Genomic DNA, 16,407 nt, shown 5'->3' with positions numbered 1-16,407 from the left:
CAGTTGTGGGTGTTGCCTTGAGCTTGAAAGGTTAACAAAAATAGGGAAGTTTGTGCATGTGTGGGTGTGTACTATCAACACAAGCGCTCGTGGCAGTGAAATCAGTTTTTACTCTCATTTATTTCTTTATTTAAAGGTATGTGAATGGAAAGAATTACATGGAGGATGTGGCTGATGCTTTGGAAGAGGCTAAAGAGGAAATCTTCATCACTGACTGGTGGTGAGTTTCAGTCATTATTTGTGTGAACAAGAATGATGTCAAAGAATTTGGTTAAAATGTGTCTGCTGACAGGCCTGAAGTGTGAACAGTGTGAGAGCACAGAAATAAACAGCTCAGTGTTATCCGTCATGCTTCAACACTGCACAATGCAGTGCAGCCTCGACACACTAAAACACTGTCAGAATAACAAAACAAAAAAGGAGCAAAACAACAGTATTTTTTATTACATACTTGTTAGTGAAAGGCAATTTCCTTCAATCAACCCTGCTTTGCAAAAATGACAATAATTATGGCAGATCCTATTTGTACCCAGGTGTCTATAGTCAACAATGCTATTTGTACCCAGGTGTCTATAGTCAACAATGCTATTTGTACCCGGGTCTCCATAGTCAACAATGCTATTTGTACCCGGGTCTCTATAGTCAACAATGCTATTTGCACCCAGGTGTCCATAGTCAACAATGCTATTTGTACCCGGGTCTCCATAGTCAACAATGCTATTTGTACCCAGGTGTCCATAGTCAACAATGCTATTTGTACCCGGGTGTCCATAGTCAACAATGCTATTTGTACCCGGGTGTCTATAGTCAACAATGCTATTTGTACCCGGGTCTCCATAGTCAACAATGCTATTTGTACCCGGGTTTCAATAGTCAACAATGCTATTTGTACCCAGGTGTCCATAGTCAACAATGCTATTTGTACCCGGGTGTCCATAGTCGACAATGCTATTTGTACCCGGGTGTCCATAGTCAACAATGCTATTTGTACCCGGGTCTCCATGGTCAACAATGCTATTTGCACCTGGGTGTCCATAGTCAACAATGCTATTTGTACCCAGGTGTCCATAGTCAACAATGCTATTTGCACCTGGGTGTCCATAGTCAACAATGCTATTTGTACCCGGGTCTCCATGGTCAACAATGCTATTTGCACCTGGGTGTCCATAGTCAACAATGCTATTTGTACCCAGGTGTCCATAGTCAACAATGCTATTTGTACCCAGGTGTCTATAGTCAACAATGCTATTTGTACCCAGGTGTCCATAGTCAACAATGCTATTTGCACCTGGGTGTCCATAGTCAACAATGCTATTTGTACCCAGGTGTCCATAGTCAACAATGCTATTTGTACCCGGGTCTCCATAGTCAACAATGCTATTTGCACCTGGGTGTCCATAGTCAACAATGCTATTTGTACCCAGGTGTCCATAGTCAACAATGCTATTTGCACCTGGGTGTCCATAGTCAACAATGCTATTTGTACCCAGGTGTCCATAGTCAACAATGCTATTTGTACCCGGGTCTCCATAGTCAACAATGCTATTTGCACCTGGGTGTCCATAGTCAACAATGCTATTTGTACCCGGGTCTCTATAGTCAACAATGCTATTTGCACCTGGGTCTCCATAGTCAACAATGCTATTTGCACCCAGGTGTCTATAGTCAACAATGCTATTTGTACCCAGGTGTCTATAGTCAACAATGCTATTTGTACCCGGGTGTCTATAGTCAACAATGCTATTTGCACCCAGGTGTCCATAGTCAACAATGCTATTTGTACCCGGGTTTCTATAGTCAACAATGCTATTTGTACCCAGGTGTCCATAGTCAACAATGCTATTTGTACCCAGGTGTATCATAATCCAGCTTTAATAAATGAAGAATAGTTATACTGGCCTATTTTATTAGTTTGGTAAACACACATAGACATGCTCTAAAGAACGAGCTGACACTTTGACACCCTGTAAATGTAGTACATACTGTGTCACATTACATTATGCATAACCCACAAGTCCTGGCTGTCTTGAGGGCGATGCAATGGTACTGGCTCTAATTACAGCCTCTTCCACACACCCAGAATAGAAATACCCTGACACAAATATAGTTTCCATAAAGTGTTTGTTTACACTGCTGTTACACACTCTTTGTCTTTCACTATCTCGTCTTGATTTACTGTGATGTTTCTCACACATCAAGTGGTTATAGGACCTGTCGGAGGGCCTGTAAAGTGTATTTATGCCACTCCGAACTGTGAATATATGCTTGCATGTTATGTAATCAGTGTTGAAATTCAGAAACACTAGTTAAAACAAAGAGAAACCCGTCTCATGTGAAAAACTTGTTAAATGACAGTTACTGTACACCTGGGGGGATATTATCCTCTGCAAACACTCTTAGATGAATATCTAATCTAATATTAACAACCAGATAAACTGTTTTGCATATTACATGGCCCGTTGTTTAACTCTTCCTTTAATAGTGTTTTAATGGTGTTTTTGTAATAAGAAATAACCAATGTATTTGTCTCCACTGACACAGTTCTGGTTTCACTGACAGTGTAACTTGAAATCTAACAGTTTATGATCCCTCTTTGACATCCCTGTGGGCCAAGGCCGTTGTCACTGGGCTTATGGTCTTAACCAATGAGGTGTCACCCTGTGTAATGTGACCCGATGGCGTTGTACACATGTCGGCTCAGGATGCCAACGTTAATGACTCATGAAAATATATCATTATGTCATGTCTGTCATATCTTAAGTGTGTGAAATGCGTTGGTAGTTTTGAAAGAGTGACTATAAATATCTATTTGTTTCCATCGTTTAATGTTCTAACCAGTGGTGGTGATGCATTTGAAAAATGGTTATTTAATCTATGTGTATTATATCTCTCTTTTTTCCTAGGCTGAGTCCAGAGATCTTTCTGAAGAGACCTGTAGTGGAGGGCAACAGGTGGAGGCTTGACTGTACCCTCAAACGCAAAGCAGTAAGTAGGTCTACGTCATGACCCACAGGCCAAGTATTAAAGGGGACCTATCATGCTAAATGCACTTTTTGATGTCTTTTATGTATAAATATGTGTCCCCGGTGTGTCAGGGAACTCACAAAGTGTCAGAAAACAAAACCCTCTCTCTTTTCCTCTGTACCTAAATCTTTAAAAAAAACGGAGCTGATCCAGATTTGCGTCCGATATGACGTAATATCGGAAATGTGGACACACGGCACTATCAGAAACGTTGCTATCAGAAACAATCCCTGACGTGTTTTGGACGTAATATGGTCTTTGTTTACATTAGCAAGCATCGCTAACACTCAGAGCTAACCTATGCTGGAGAGAGTATGTGTAAAAAAGCAGGAAATAAAAAAAGAAACTCACCTTGTGGTAAACCCGCAAGAGAAAAAGCATTTGAGGTCCGTACTGTTTCAGAAATAATCCTTGATGTGGTTTGGAACATGATATGGCGTTTCATCACGGCAGCATTTAGCTGAGTATCTCGTAGAATTCTGAGCAGGCACAAGCTCCCACTCTTTTTCTTTTTTTTCAAGCTAAGGACCCAAAATCCGCGTTTCTCTAACAGGGCTAGACCCATAATGTATGCCTAAAGATAGCATAATAGGAGACCTTTAATAACTACATAATGACAAAACATTAGGATTACATTAGATACATAACATGTTGTATTCGCTTGCTCCTTGGATGGTCCCATTTCTCAACTTCTTCTGACTGTGCTGTGTTCATGGGTTTTAGGCAGTGAGCAACAAAGAAGATGTGCTGTATTTATCACTCAAAGTGTTTATGCAGCACATTGATGACTGTGTTGTGAATTTTCCCGAATGCGAGATTATTTTTATGGCGACAGAACATGAACGTTGCGCAAATGCCTTATCAAAAGTTATTTATGTCTCCGCCCTGTGTTTGGGACCTGCTGCCATGCTACGCCCTTCCAACATGTTTCAACAAAATCCATGAAGCAATATTTCTGTAATCTTTGAGACAAATGTGTGAAATGGAAATAAAAATAAGTCCTTTTTGTTTGTACAGCAACAGGGAGTGCGCATCTTTGTGATGTTGTATAAAGAGGTGGAGCTCGCCCTGGGCATCAACTCGGGCTACAGCAAGAGGACGCTCATGCACCTGCACCCCAACATCAAGGTAACTGAAGGATTATGGGTAGTTAAAGATGATGCAGTTAAAACAAGTTAATACACATTTGTTTTTACTTTGTGTGTGAATTCATTTGAGCTGTATTTCCCATGTTTTTGTCTTAGGTGATGCGTCATCCAGATCACGTCTCGTCCTCCGTCTATCTGTGGGCGCATCACGAGAAGATCGTTATCATTGACCAATCGGTGGCCTTCGTGGGTGGGATCGACCTGGCATATGGTCGCTGGGACGACAGAGAGCACCGGCTGACAGATGTCGGCAGCGTGACGCGATCTGTGGCTCTTGAGCAGGTTGAACACACAACTTTACACAACTAATTACATGTCTACAGTCTGGAGGTATAGGCAATCAATGTGGCTCTATGGTTAAAATATGAGAAGGAAGAGAGAGGAAGAAATTGAGAATTGTCCTCAAACTCACACAGTTGCACAAGGGTGGTGAAGAGGTTGCGTTGCATGTAACTCGTTGGTTTTGTATGTGCATGAATACAGAATTGAAAGAACACTTTCACAGTGCAAGCTATGAAAAGGTCTCTTCTTTTAATAGAACAGGCAGTACAGGCACACACACGTTGTCATATAAAACCACGCACATTGTCATTTATATAAATAAAGGAAGACTATTTATTAGGTAATATAACTCAACAACACCACCATCTAGGGATGCAAGAAGAAATGGGCACCAGATCTGGCTTAAAACTAGATATCGACATACGATTTCGTAAACCAAAGTAAAGGACAATTTAAAAATTGCACCTGGTAATACAGCTAGATTTCTTAAAGGTCCCCTATTATACTGTTTTTCATCAATATATTATAGGTCTCAGATATATACAAAACATGTCTCCGAAGTGTTTGGCTCGAAATACCAAACATATTGTGCATTGTAGCATTACCCATAATCCCCTCTGTTTCAGCCCTGTTTCCAAAGTGCTGATTCTCTGTCTGTTACTTTAGATGAAAATAAGGAGCCCCTCCCCACGCCCCTCTGAGAGAGATTTGGTTAAAAAGAACACAATGGTGCTCTAGGAGGAGATTCAGGTGATAAGGTGGGGGGGGGGGGGGTGACCTTGGTTGCTGATTGGCTAATGGGTACACAAGACAAAAAATCGTTATGATATCATAAAGTGGCCAAAATCTGATCAGCTCATTTTCAGACAGGTTTTTATAGAAATGGATCAGGACAAAAAGAGAGAGAATCTTTGTTCCTGAAACTTCCAGAATCTCTTAACGCAGAGGGGACACATGTTGATGTAGAAGAGACATGAAGAAGAGGGGACACATGTTGATGTAGAAGAGACATGAAGAAGAGGGGACACATGTTTATGTAGAAAAGACATGAAAAAAGTGGATTTTGCAGAATAGGTGACCTTTAAGAAATCTAAATGGTGGCAATATGGTGTGTTTTCACTTATATCAGTTATGGGCGTTTAATCAATTATCCAATCCCATAACTGAGTGGACTTTCAATTTTTTGTTCTTGCACCCAGGCTGGCTCCACCACCACTCCGTCCAAAAAGGGCGTGTCCTCCGTGGAGGTCTCCAACGTCAACGGACGAGGAGACCCGGTGGACCTGCCGAAGCTGAAGGGGATCGGACGCAGCAGGAAGGCTCGCTTCAGTCTGTACAAACACCTGCACAAACACACACTGCAACACGCAGACAGTGTGAGCAGCGTGGACAGCACCGGTGTGTGAGCATGAGAAGACACACAGAAAACATGAATCATTATGTTATGTGTAGTTGAATGAAAGGCACATTGTGTAAAGGATATAAAGGTGCTATATTCAGTAAATGTAGGCCTATTACCATAATGTTTTCATTTGTTTTGGGTGTGTAGGGAGTGGCTCGGTGAAAAGCCTAAAGACTGGCGTTGGAGAGTTACAGGGTCGCACACGCTTCTGGCATGGAAAAGACTACTGCAACTTCGTCTACAGGGACTGGATCCAGTTAGAGAAACCTTTTGATGGTCTGTTTCACACACACACACACACACACACACACACACACACACACACACACACACACACACACACACACACACACACACACACACACACACACACACACACACACACACACACACACACACACACACACACACACATGAAAATGCTAGCATGCACTCTTAGTTAGGGCTTACTTTACATCAGTGCTTCTCAAAGTGTGGTCCGCGGACCACTGGTGGTCCGTGAGTGCCCCCTATTGGTCAGCGAGTATATTGGTAAAATTTCACATTTGAAATAAATAAATACATTTAAGTTTTCCGCACTCTCGCGGGAATATCTCCGCAATGGAGCAAGCTTAAGTTTCACTTTCGATTGCATGATATAGCCCAGATAAACACCTTCATCACACATGTTGCCACTTCTTTGTACCATTTTCAGGCGATTTGTAAAAAACGATGTGTTTTTGGATATTTGTGGAGTCGGGTGGTCCGCGAGTGTTTTTTTATTGGTTAAGTGGTCCTTGGTATGAAAAAGTTTGAGAAACACTGCTTTACATAATTGCTAAACCTAAAACTCGTTTTTCGTTCATAATGCCCACCTTCATTTTAATCTTACGGCCCGTCTACACTACAGGCATCAAAAAATGCTTTCAACGCTTCGCCCATTCACTTGAATGGGGTGACGTAGAAGATTTTTAATCTTCGCCAAACTGCATTGTGGGGAGCATAGCATGGCATGGCAAGCATCACGAGCATCTAAGGGCATCAAAAGTTGAACAATGTTCAACTTTTGAGGCTCGATGCTTGGCATCAGCCAATCAAATCCTGTTTATGCAAATCCCGCCAGTGCAAGCGCAGCCAATCAAACCGCGTGGAAGCTGGGAGAGCCAGACCGCAGTTCATTTCCTCATATTCCAAACGAGATATTACGGTAGCAAATCACCCGGTTCTTTACGACCAGAACTATTTACCGGGATGCAAACCGGAGGAACCAGGCATGGAGGGAGGTGGCAGAGACAGTGGGTGAAACTGGTAGGTTTTCGCCTGTTTGGGGAGTTTGTATCCAGTTTACTTCGTTTACATTGCTATTGCTTTGTATGTCGGGGGCGGGAGATTCATGTGATTGGTTGTTGGTCGCGTTGCTCGCAAAAAATCGCCAAGCTTCAGACACGCCCAGCTTCAAGATTTTTTTATGCCTGTAGTGTAGACGGGCCGTTAGTCTTATTATTTTTCCTGTTTGACCTTTAGATTCAAGATTCAAGGCTTTTATTATCATTCGTACATAGCTACAGTGTAGTTATGTCGATGAAAATCTTAGGTCACAGGCTCCTCCAACAGTGCAACACAATAAAACAATTGTGCAAGTTAATACAATAAAATAGAATAGAAGTAGTGCCATAAGAGTCTATATACAAGTAAATTACAAACAGGTGAATGTTATGCATGTTCTTAGTTCAGGTGTTTGACAGTCTTATGGCCTGAGTCTGGTGGAAATGCAATGGAAACACATAGTCATTAGGAGAACTCACAACCGTAAAACACTGTTATTTCTTTCTGAGCATTTTTCTCCCATGTATCCCTCCCTTTTATTCTACTACACGGTATCTTTGTACGTCCTTTATCCGTCTCACACACGTGTTTCTGTCTTCGGTCTCTGCAGACTTCATCGACAGGTACACCACTCCCAGAATGCCCTGGCATGACATCGCCTCGGTGGTTCACGGCAGAGCGGCGCGGGATGTGGCCAGGCACTTTATTCAACGCTGGAACTTCACAAAGGTACCGAAACTCACACACACACACACACACACACACACACACACACACACACACACACACACACACACACACACACACACACACACACACACACACACACACACACACACACACTGGAGTTTCTTTGATTCTTTTTAAATCACCTTTAAGGACTGCTAGCCTTTTACCTTGAATACTTGATTTGAATATTTCTAATGCTAATTGAAAGCCATAAACATAGCATTTCGGAGCCAACTAATGTATTTAACTGGGGGAAATCATGTTTGGATGACTCAAAACACATATACACTGACCTGGTGAAAGCTTAGGAAACTGTCTGGCTGGGTGAGTGGAAGAAACACTTTAATCCTCACTCTCACACTTCTGTCTTTCCATTGCTTCATGTTTTCCCTGCTGTTCTCCTCTGTTTACTCGTTTCCATTCCTCCTCTTAACCCTTCCTCTGCCCATGTTCTCCAACCGTCTTCCCTACAGATCATGAAGCCAAAGTATCGCTCTCTGTCTTATCCATTCCTGCTGCCCAAGTCTCACTCCACCGCCAACGACCTCCGATACCAAGTCCCTGGCTGCGTCAACGTCAAAGCGCAGGTAGGAGAACTGAACACACCAAGCGCCATTTTTACCTTTATCTGCACTCATAAAACACATGTTGTGGAAAGTGGGTTTTTTCCCTTCTTTATAATTATACAAAATGATAAGGTGAAGCAAAACCCACCCAAACGTTGAGCCAACCACTGCTCGACAATTACAGAGAAAAACAAGAAGAGTTTAAACTCCAACTTTCCATCAGTTCTTTCCTCAAACCAGCCTGCAAGCTCTGCTGGAGAACGATAAAAGTGAGTGAGCGTTAAAAAGCTCTCCATGGGCCAAAAAGTTATATAACTACAAAGGTTTGCTCGTGTGATACCCAGAGGTTTTTAGCCGAAAGGAACCGACCTTTGAGTGAAACGCTTGTCTAAAATAAGAAGCGCACAAGAGCCCATTTCAACTCCATCATGTTTGGGTTTATCAGAAAATGTTCTTTTGTGTCGTTTTATAAATGTTTGTGTGTTTCATTCAAACTTCTCACATTACAACTTTCCATTTGTATTTACTATAGCCAGTGATAACACACACCAATTTTATAAATACCTCTTAATAATTTTGTCATATATATTTGTTTTAATTATTATATTTGTTGTAAAGTGAATTTCCTTACAGGACATATTTTTCACTTTGAATATGTTTGCCATGAGTAGAGTTTAAAGAGGAGAATATATTAAACAAATAGTTGAGATTTTTTATACTGGTGTTTGTTATAACCTTATACTGACACTTTATGATATAATAATATATAGCGATACAATTTGATTGCTTAAAGACACATTTATCCATACTATATCGGAGATAACCATTCACGAATATTCAAATGTGTAGAATTGCTGCTTTAATATGTCTGCTTCTGTGTGTTAGGTGTTGCGGTCCGCAGCAGATTGGTCGGCAGGTATCAAGTACCACGAGGAGTCCATCCACAGTGCCTACGTCCAGGTCATCGCTAAGAGCAAACACTACATCTACATCGAGGTAAACCAGCACTGAGGCCAGGATAGGAAAACACAAAATATGATTTGAAGTCGTAATGAGCTCAATTCATCCGCGTGCTGTGTCACTGTGTAATAAAATGTACTCTAATTAGGTTAATTGACCTTTCAGCATTATCACTGGTTTGTACAAATAAAATTGTCATAACTATTGAATAACTTTAGTTTTTACAATATGACATTAATTCTAAATGGACAATAATATAAAAGATAGAAAGCTAAAATGTTGGATCTACTTAACATAACAAATCAACACTGCACTACTAGTACTGCAGAATCGAAACTCGAATTAGTGTTACAAATATGATTGTGAATGTGCTTCCTCGTGTCTATCTAAGAAGTTGTACTTTTAGAAACAAACTATGAGCTGTATTAAGGGTCTCTCTTTTGGTTTGTTTCTTTACATATTTGACCTTCTCCTATCAGAACCAGTTCTTCATCAGCTGTGCCGACAACAGGACGGTCTACAACAAGATCGGAGACGCCATCATCGAGAGGATCCTCAGAGCGCACAAGTACTTCCCTTTTTCTTTTGGTTGTTTAGATTCTACTCGTGATTAAAGGAAGGCGTTGAGACACGATTGGTCTCCTCTACTTCTGCTTCTCACGTTTATGTAACCAATGTGTGTTTGCTCTCAGGGAGGGTAAGAAGTACCGGGTGTATGTGGTCACCCCCCTGCTGCCTGGCTTTGAGGGGGACATCACCACCGGAGGAGGGAACGCCATCCAGGCTGTGATGCACTTCAACTACAGGTGGAACTGAAATAAAACAAATTTTATATTAAAAGAGGAAGAGTAAGGGGAAATGAGAAAGCATATTTGGAAGTGTCCTTAGAAACCCATTGTGTTGTATTTCTTTCAAGTCCAGGATGTGAAATATTTTAATACTTTCTGATTATGTTTCAATCCGCCTCCTCAGAACCATGATCAGGGGAGAGTACTCCATCATCTCGCAGCTGAAAAAGGAGAGTAAGTACAAAAATACATTTTAAATTAATCGTTTCGAAAACCAATATTAAAGGTGACCTTTCATGCAAAATGCACTTTTGTACGTCTTCTATATGAACATGTGTCCCCGGTGTTCCAGGGAACTCACCAAGTGTCAGAAAACACAACCCTCTCTATTTTCCTCCATACCCAAGTCTCTTACAAAGGGGCTGCAACGGATCTGATACAGACTGATCCAGATTTGAACACTTCTATGATGTCACAGAAGTGGTGCTACGGCTATTGGGCCAACTCCACCAATCAGGAGGAGACAGCCACGGACATTGCCGTTCGAAAGCGCTGCAGACGCTGTAGTACATATGCCAGGCCTGTAGATGGTGCTGTTCTCACAGAATCAGCCCATGCAAAGACAGTGTTAAATTGAGCGAAATGAGGAATGGCTAAAATGCATGATCTGTTTGGTATTTTGAAAAATGAAAAGTATAAATATGCCTTATATATAGGTATGGTCCTACACTATATTATTCAAATATAGCATGATAGGTCCACTTTAAAGTTAGAGTTGGAAAAGTGCAATTATTTTTCTAATTTATCTGAATGTCCTCTCTTTTCCCTCCTGTCCTCCCCTCTCCAGTGGACGACCATTGGATGAATTACATCTCCTTCGCTGGCCTGCGGACTCACGCTGAGCTGGAGGGACGCCTCGTCACAGAGCTCATTTACGTCCACAGCAAGATGCTCATCGCTGACGACAACACCGTCATCATCGGTCAGTCTCTCCTCTGCTCTCTCACTTTCTTTCTTTTTTTCTTTTATGTTGTTCCGCCAACTTCTATTCTCACTCTTGTCACTTTTCAAAGGTGATAAATCAAAAGATCTGGCCTCGGTTGTGTGTCTTTAACCAAATGTGCAGTAACGAATGTGAAAACAAACAGTGACTGCTGTAGCATAGCTCTGCTGCGCCCTCTGATGGCTGATAACGCGCAGTACTTCAACTCAAAAAGGATTGAAATATGCTCTCTCTCTTGCACTCGTTTTTTATTTTACTTTTACTCTCTAAAATGCTTATTCTGACAATATTGTAAATGTAAGGCTTATAAAGTTCTATTGTTTTATAGAACCACAACATTATTGCTATTTGAAGCAAGATTATGTCGTATTGCTACTAGTCAGATCATGGGTTCCCAACCTTTGTTCCCAAGACCCCCCCCAAATGACTGATGTTGGAAGTTGCGCCCCCCCCCCCCCCCCCCCACACACACACACACAGGGGGGGGGGGGGGGGGGGCCATCAGCGGTAATTAAAGTTTAAAAGTCTCGGAGCAACTGTGACAAATAATCCAACTGAAACCGGCATGGACAATGACTATGTTTTAAAAATGCGCTTATCCAGACAAGCCTGGTTGGGACACTTTCCGGGCAGAAGAAACATTTCTATTAAAGAAAGAATTATACATTTCTTTCTTTTTATGCCTATAATAGCTACAGTACTAACTTACATTTGAATTAAAATTAATTAATCAATTATTTTTTATATTTTATTGTAATGTAGAGACAAGGCTTTTAGTGATAATCATGTATTGCCTTAAAATTATATGTAAAAAAAAAAGAAAATTAGAAAAAAAAAAGTCTAAATACGATATTTGGCCTCAAATCATCTGAGGCCTGGCGCCCCCCCCCTGCGATCTTTGGCGCCCCCCAGGTTGGGAACCACTGAGTCAGATGATATTCAGTTTCTTGTTCTGTTCGATTGTTTCAGGTTCTGCCAACATCAACGACAGAAGCATGCTGGGTAAACGTGACAGTGAGGTGGCGGTGATTATCGAGGACTCTGAAAAGGTCCCTTCGATGATGGATGGACAGGAGTACGAAGCTGGACCCTACGCACTGCAGCTGCGCCTCGAATGCTTCAGGTGTGTGTGTGATTGAGACAGAGTTGTGTTTAAGGAGCACTTTATAATTTAGTGGAACATTATTCAAAGTTATGTTTCAATTCTAAAGGCTTACTAGATGTATCTTGCCTTCCATATTTCCTCAACATCCATTCAAAATCACTTAGAAATCTCTTACGAGTAATAAAAAATGCTCTGTTTACATCATGTATCTTCTCTTTTGAACAGGACTATCCTTGGAGGTCACACTGACACCAGTATCGACCTGTCCGACCCGATCAGCGAGCGCTTCTATAAGGAGGTGTGGATGACCACGGCTGGCCGCAACGCCACAATCTATGAGAAGGTACGGGGATACATGATGGTTTGGGAGGGGACATTATAAGTCATTAGCCTGAGGAGCTAGATGCTGCTTTTTAAAATAGCTGTTAATTAAACATCATTATCAAATGTCACCTATCTAAGAAAAACATGTATAACAAGTTTAGGATTCATTAAATATTAAGGCATAGGGTGAAGTGGGGATCATTCTAGTATATCCAATCACCATAAATATGTGCCACTAGTGGAGGGCCTGACTGTTGTTGACTTAGGCCCAATCCCAAACCACGCCCTACACCCTACCCCTACACACTACCCCTCCGTGACGGAGTGACCTCCGTGGAGTGACACTCGCAGCTCAACGAGGCTCCCTCCTGTCAGATGGAGGGAGTAAATACAGCAGCAAGCTTTGGGACGGCCTCCCCTCTCTCCGGCAGAAACAGGAAATGCTGTAACTGTATGTAACAACGGTTTCAAATCTGCATATCTTTGACAAAACATTTGAAATTAATAACTAAAATAAAACTCCAAACATCTTTAATTGTCTTCTCTTTTAGTTTTAAACCTGATTTTTATAAGCTTATTAGTTTTTGCAGCAGTCTGTAAATATACACAACTTTATAATAAAATGCACACATTTACCTTTTTCTAGACTAAACACAGGTATATGATCCTAAGTTAAAAACATATGAGGTTATCATGAGGTTGTTAACATCGCAATTTATCAGTGGATGTTTGCTGGAACTACTTGTAAACAGCGTGTTTCCTGACAAACGCACACAGCGTGACTCCGGTCAGGTAGAGACCGGTCTCCAGTCAGCACCGCTGCAGACTCGCTGTTTGATTGCTTGATGACCCACTCCCCCTCCACACTCGTTGGTTTGGACTTAATGTGGCGGACCCTCCGCGCGAACGGAGGGGTAGTGTGTAGGGGGTGGTTTGGGATTGGGCCCCTATCACAATGCTTTATCCTCTGGCCATTTTGGGACATTTCACAGTCAGTTTTTTCACCCTGAAAATTAATTGGGATTTTTCCTTAGCAACCTGTTAGTGGGCGGTCAACATGTCGAATTGTCCTTGGGTACTTAACTCCGAATTGCCATTGAAGTATATGTAAGGTGTTTCTTTGGACAAAAGCATCAGCTAAATGCCATGAATTGTAACCTTGAATATGTGTACTATATACCAAGTCACTCTATCCAATAGATGGTGATATGTTTCCCATGCTGTGGACTAACATTGAGCTGCAAGAAGTGGTTTATAACTAGTGTTTAAGTTCAAGTCATCAGTATGTAAACAGTACATGTGTGTATGTTTTTCTGCAGGTGTTCCGATCCCTTCCTTCCTCCCTGGTGAGGAACATGTCCGAGCTGGAGCAGTACCAGGCCAAGCCGGGTTTGGCCCAGTCCGACCCGGCCCGCGCTCAGGAGGAACTGCGCAAAATCCGAGGCTTCCTGGTCCAGTTTCCTCTGGACTTCCTGTCTGAGCAGAACCTCATGCCCTCAGTTGGAACCAAGGAGGCCATGGTCCCAACGGAGATCTGGACATAAAGGATGCCAGACACATCAGAGTTGAACTTTCTGAGCATCTTGAGTGAAGCGTCAGGATCGTCTTTGAATTTGTAACGTTGGATTATTGCAGAGACCGTTTTTAATCCAGAGATGAGCGAGTCTTCTGGATTGACATGACTGCCGGGCATTGACAAATCCCTCAAACCTGTTTCTACTGAAAATCACTAAACTGTAGTCACAGCTTTTTGGGTAAGCATGAACTCGTTTGGGATGTATGAAGAAGTGAAAGGAGGACGATATTTATGACGGCATTGAAGCTGTGGAGATGAATAACAGGCACATGAACTCTGGTTTCCGGGAATCAACTCAACTCTGCCCACGTTTCCCTTTTGGACTGTTGGAAAAGCTAACAAGGCAGCGAGGATTTCTTCAGGTATGAGGGTGAGGCAATAGCAAGTTTTTGACAATGACGCTAATAATTATTCGGTTCTAGTTTAAAGTAATCGCAAAATACACCGAGATGGTGATGCATGTGACTTCCTGAGTTTGTGGTCTATTCTTGTGAGGTGCATCAGCGCTACGTACGCGGTTTATGAGCTCACAGAGGACTGATGAGTTTCAAAGTGAGTTTTCTCACATGTGTCTTGATGGTTCTTTTCTGTAAAACAAATCAAAAACGTGATCACTTTTTCCTGTGTAGTACATGTAGAGAGACTCTTCTACCAGTTCATCAGTGGTGCATGATTCTAACGATGCTTGAATCTTGTTAACTGAATTCTAAAATGCATATACCAATCACATCTCTGAAAAACATTATATTTCCTGTCGTCAGTACTTAGCGACAGATAACCACTAGACAGGATGAGGTCTGAACTGTACTGCTGAAATCAGACGGAGCTGTGTTGATCTGAAAAAAGGACAACATCTAATTCAACTCAGTTACAACACAATGTGTTCAGAGGCTGGATCAGTGGTATATTTCAGAGGCTGGATGGGAAAATCGGCTCATCATTTCAAAGTAGTCATTTCCTCTTTGCTCAACAGATGGTGTTATTTTCTTAAAAATCCACTTGTGTTCATCGGTCTAATATGGGCCGTTTACTTCCTCATGCCACTTCTCTCAGTCTTATATACAGTGTTTGAACAATGTAGACAATGGTTATTGTAGCATGCAACCCATGCCGAGATAGCGTTTTCCAGTTTCCTGGCAGTTCCAGTGGTTTTGTTGATGAAGATTTTTGCTCAGCGTCAAAATAATATTTTTTAATTTTTTAAATGTAACACAGCCTGTATTGGTCACAGAGAAGGGACTCTCTTGAATTTGCATGGACTACATGTGACATGAAAGAGCCACTCCTTTAGAACCCAGCTGAACTGGATTAGTTAACGAGATTTAGGTTATGAATCATTACCGTCCGGCCTTGGCACTGTCAGAGGAGGATTCCTGTAAATCAAACCATCAACGGATCATTAGGCGTCAATAGGCCTTTGATTATGACTTTCCGCCTAAGTCACACACACAGCATCAGAATCCTTGACACTTATTCGACAGAAGCAGACAATAACTTTGATGAAGGGGATCCATATAGATGTTTTATTTTTGAATGGGACCAGGGAAGTGATGGATGTAAGCTGAAGTGGGTGAAAACATCCCAGCCTCTGAACTGATTTCAACACATTGTTTACCCATGCTGGATTTATCATTGCATTATCCACGGAAAATTGATCATTTAACATTCTTTAAACATGTATTTTCTATGTATGGCATATGGATTGTTGTAACTTCATATTTCTTTATCATAAGCATCCGCTATGTGTACCCCTTGAGCTCAATTCAGCTGATCTTGCTTCCACTGTTTATGTTGTACCTTTTTTTTCTACATTTGAAACCTTTTTCTAATTTGTGTCTGTTCATGTAACACAGTGTAATTCATAATTTAAGTGGCTAACAAATAAAAATACATTTGGAAATGTTGTTTCTTTCAGTTAACTAAGTTAATATAAGAACTCTATTCATCTTTCTTTTTTGAATATTTACACTGTAATCGAAGGATTATTTATTATAGAAATCTTAGGTGTCTTTCTTTTTTTTTTAGTTACACAACTTTAATGTTATCAGTGCAAAAGTCTGAAATGAAAAAGAAATGATGATGTGTAAGGCACTAACTGGAAAGCTAATCAGGGTATAGTTTCTTAAAGGTCACCTATTGTGCAAAATCCACTTCTTCATGTCTTTTCTACATCAACATGTGTCCCCTCTTCTCCA

General features: G+C 41.4%; 1 protein-coding gene across 3 annotated transcripts in view; it reads left to right on the top strand.

Moving 5' to 3' along the window:
• Positions 1-16,112, top strand: part of pld1a (phospholipase D1a) — a 47,247-nt gene extending 31,135 nt beyond the window's left edge. For all 3 annotated transcript variants that reach the window (XM_079691435.1, XM_079691434.1, XM_079691436.1), the window contains 16 exons: positions 137-220; positions 2,904-2,985; positions 4,042-4,152; positions 4,269-4,454; positions 5,654-5,852; positions 6,004-6,132; positions 7,772-7,890; positions 8,364-8,477; positions 9,342-9,452; positions 9,896-9,984; positions 10,109-10,222; positions 10,389-10,438; positions 11,052-11,186; positions 12,177-12,330; positions 12,538-12,655; positions 13,956-16,112. In XM_079691435.1, the coding sequence (XP_079547561.1) occupies positions 137-220; positions 2,904-2,985; positions 4,042-4,152; positions 4,269-4,454; positions 5,654-5,852; positions 6,004-6,132; positions 7,772-7,890; positions 8,364-8,477; positions 9,342-9,452; positions 9,896-9,984; positions 10,109-10,222; positions 10,389-10,438; positions 11,052-11,186; positions 12,177-12,330; positions 12,538-12,655; positions 13,956-14,180 (2,020 nt within the window). In that variant the 3' untranslated portion in view covers positions 14,181-16,112. The remainder of the gene's footprint in view (positions 1-136; positions 221-2,903; positions 2,986-4,041; positions 4,153-4,268; positions 4,455-5,653; positions 5,853-6,003; positions 6,133-7,771; positions 7,891-8,363; positions 8,478-9,341; positions 9,453-9,895; positions 9,985-10,108; positions 10,223-10,388; positions 10,439-11,051; positions 11,187-12,176; positions 12,331-12,537; positions 12,656-13,955) is intronic.
• Positions 16,113-16,407: the final 295 nt, after the last annotated feature.

The sequence above is a fragment of the Notothenia rossii genome (genome assembly GCF_949606895.1).
Source record: "Notothenia rossii genome assembly, chromosome: 7".
Classification (NCBI taxonomy): Eukaryota; Metazoa; Chordata; class Actinopteri; order Perciformes; family Nototheniidae; genus Notothenia; species Notothenia rossii.
This window is presented reverse-complemented; position numbering and strand designations above follow the sequence as displayed.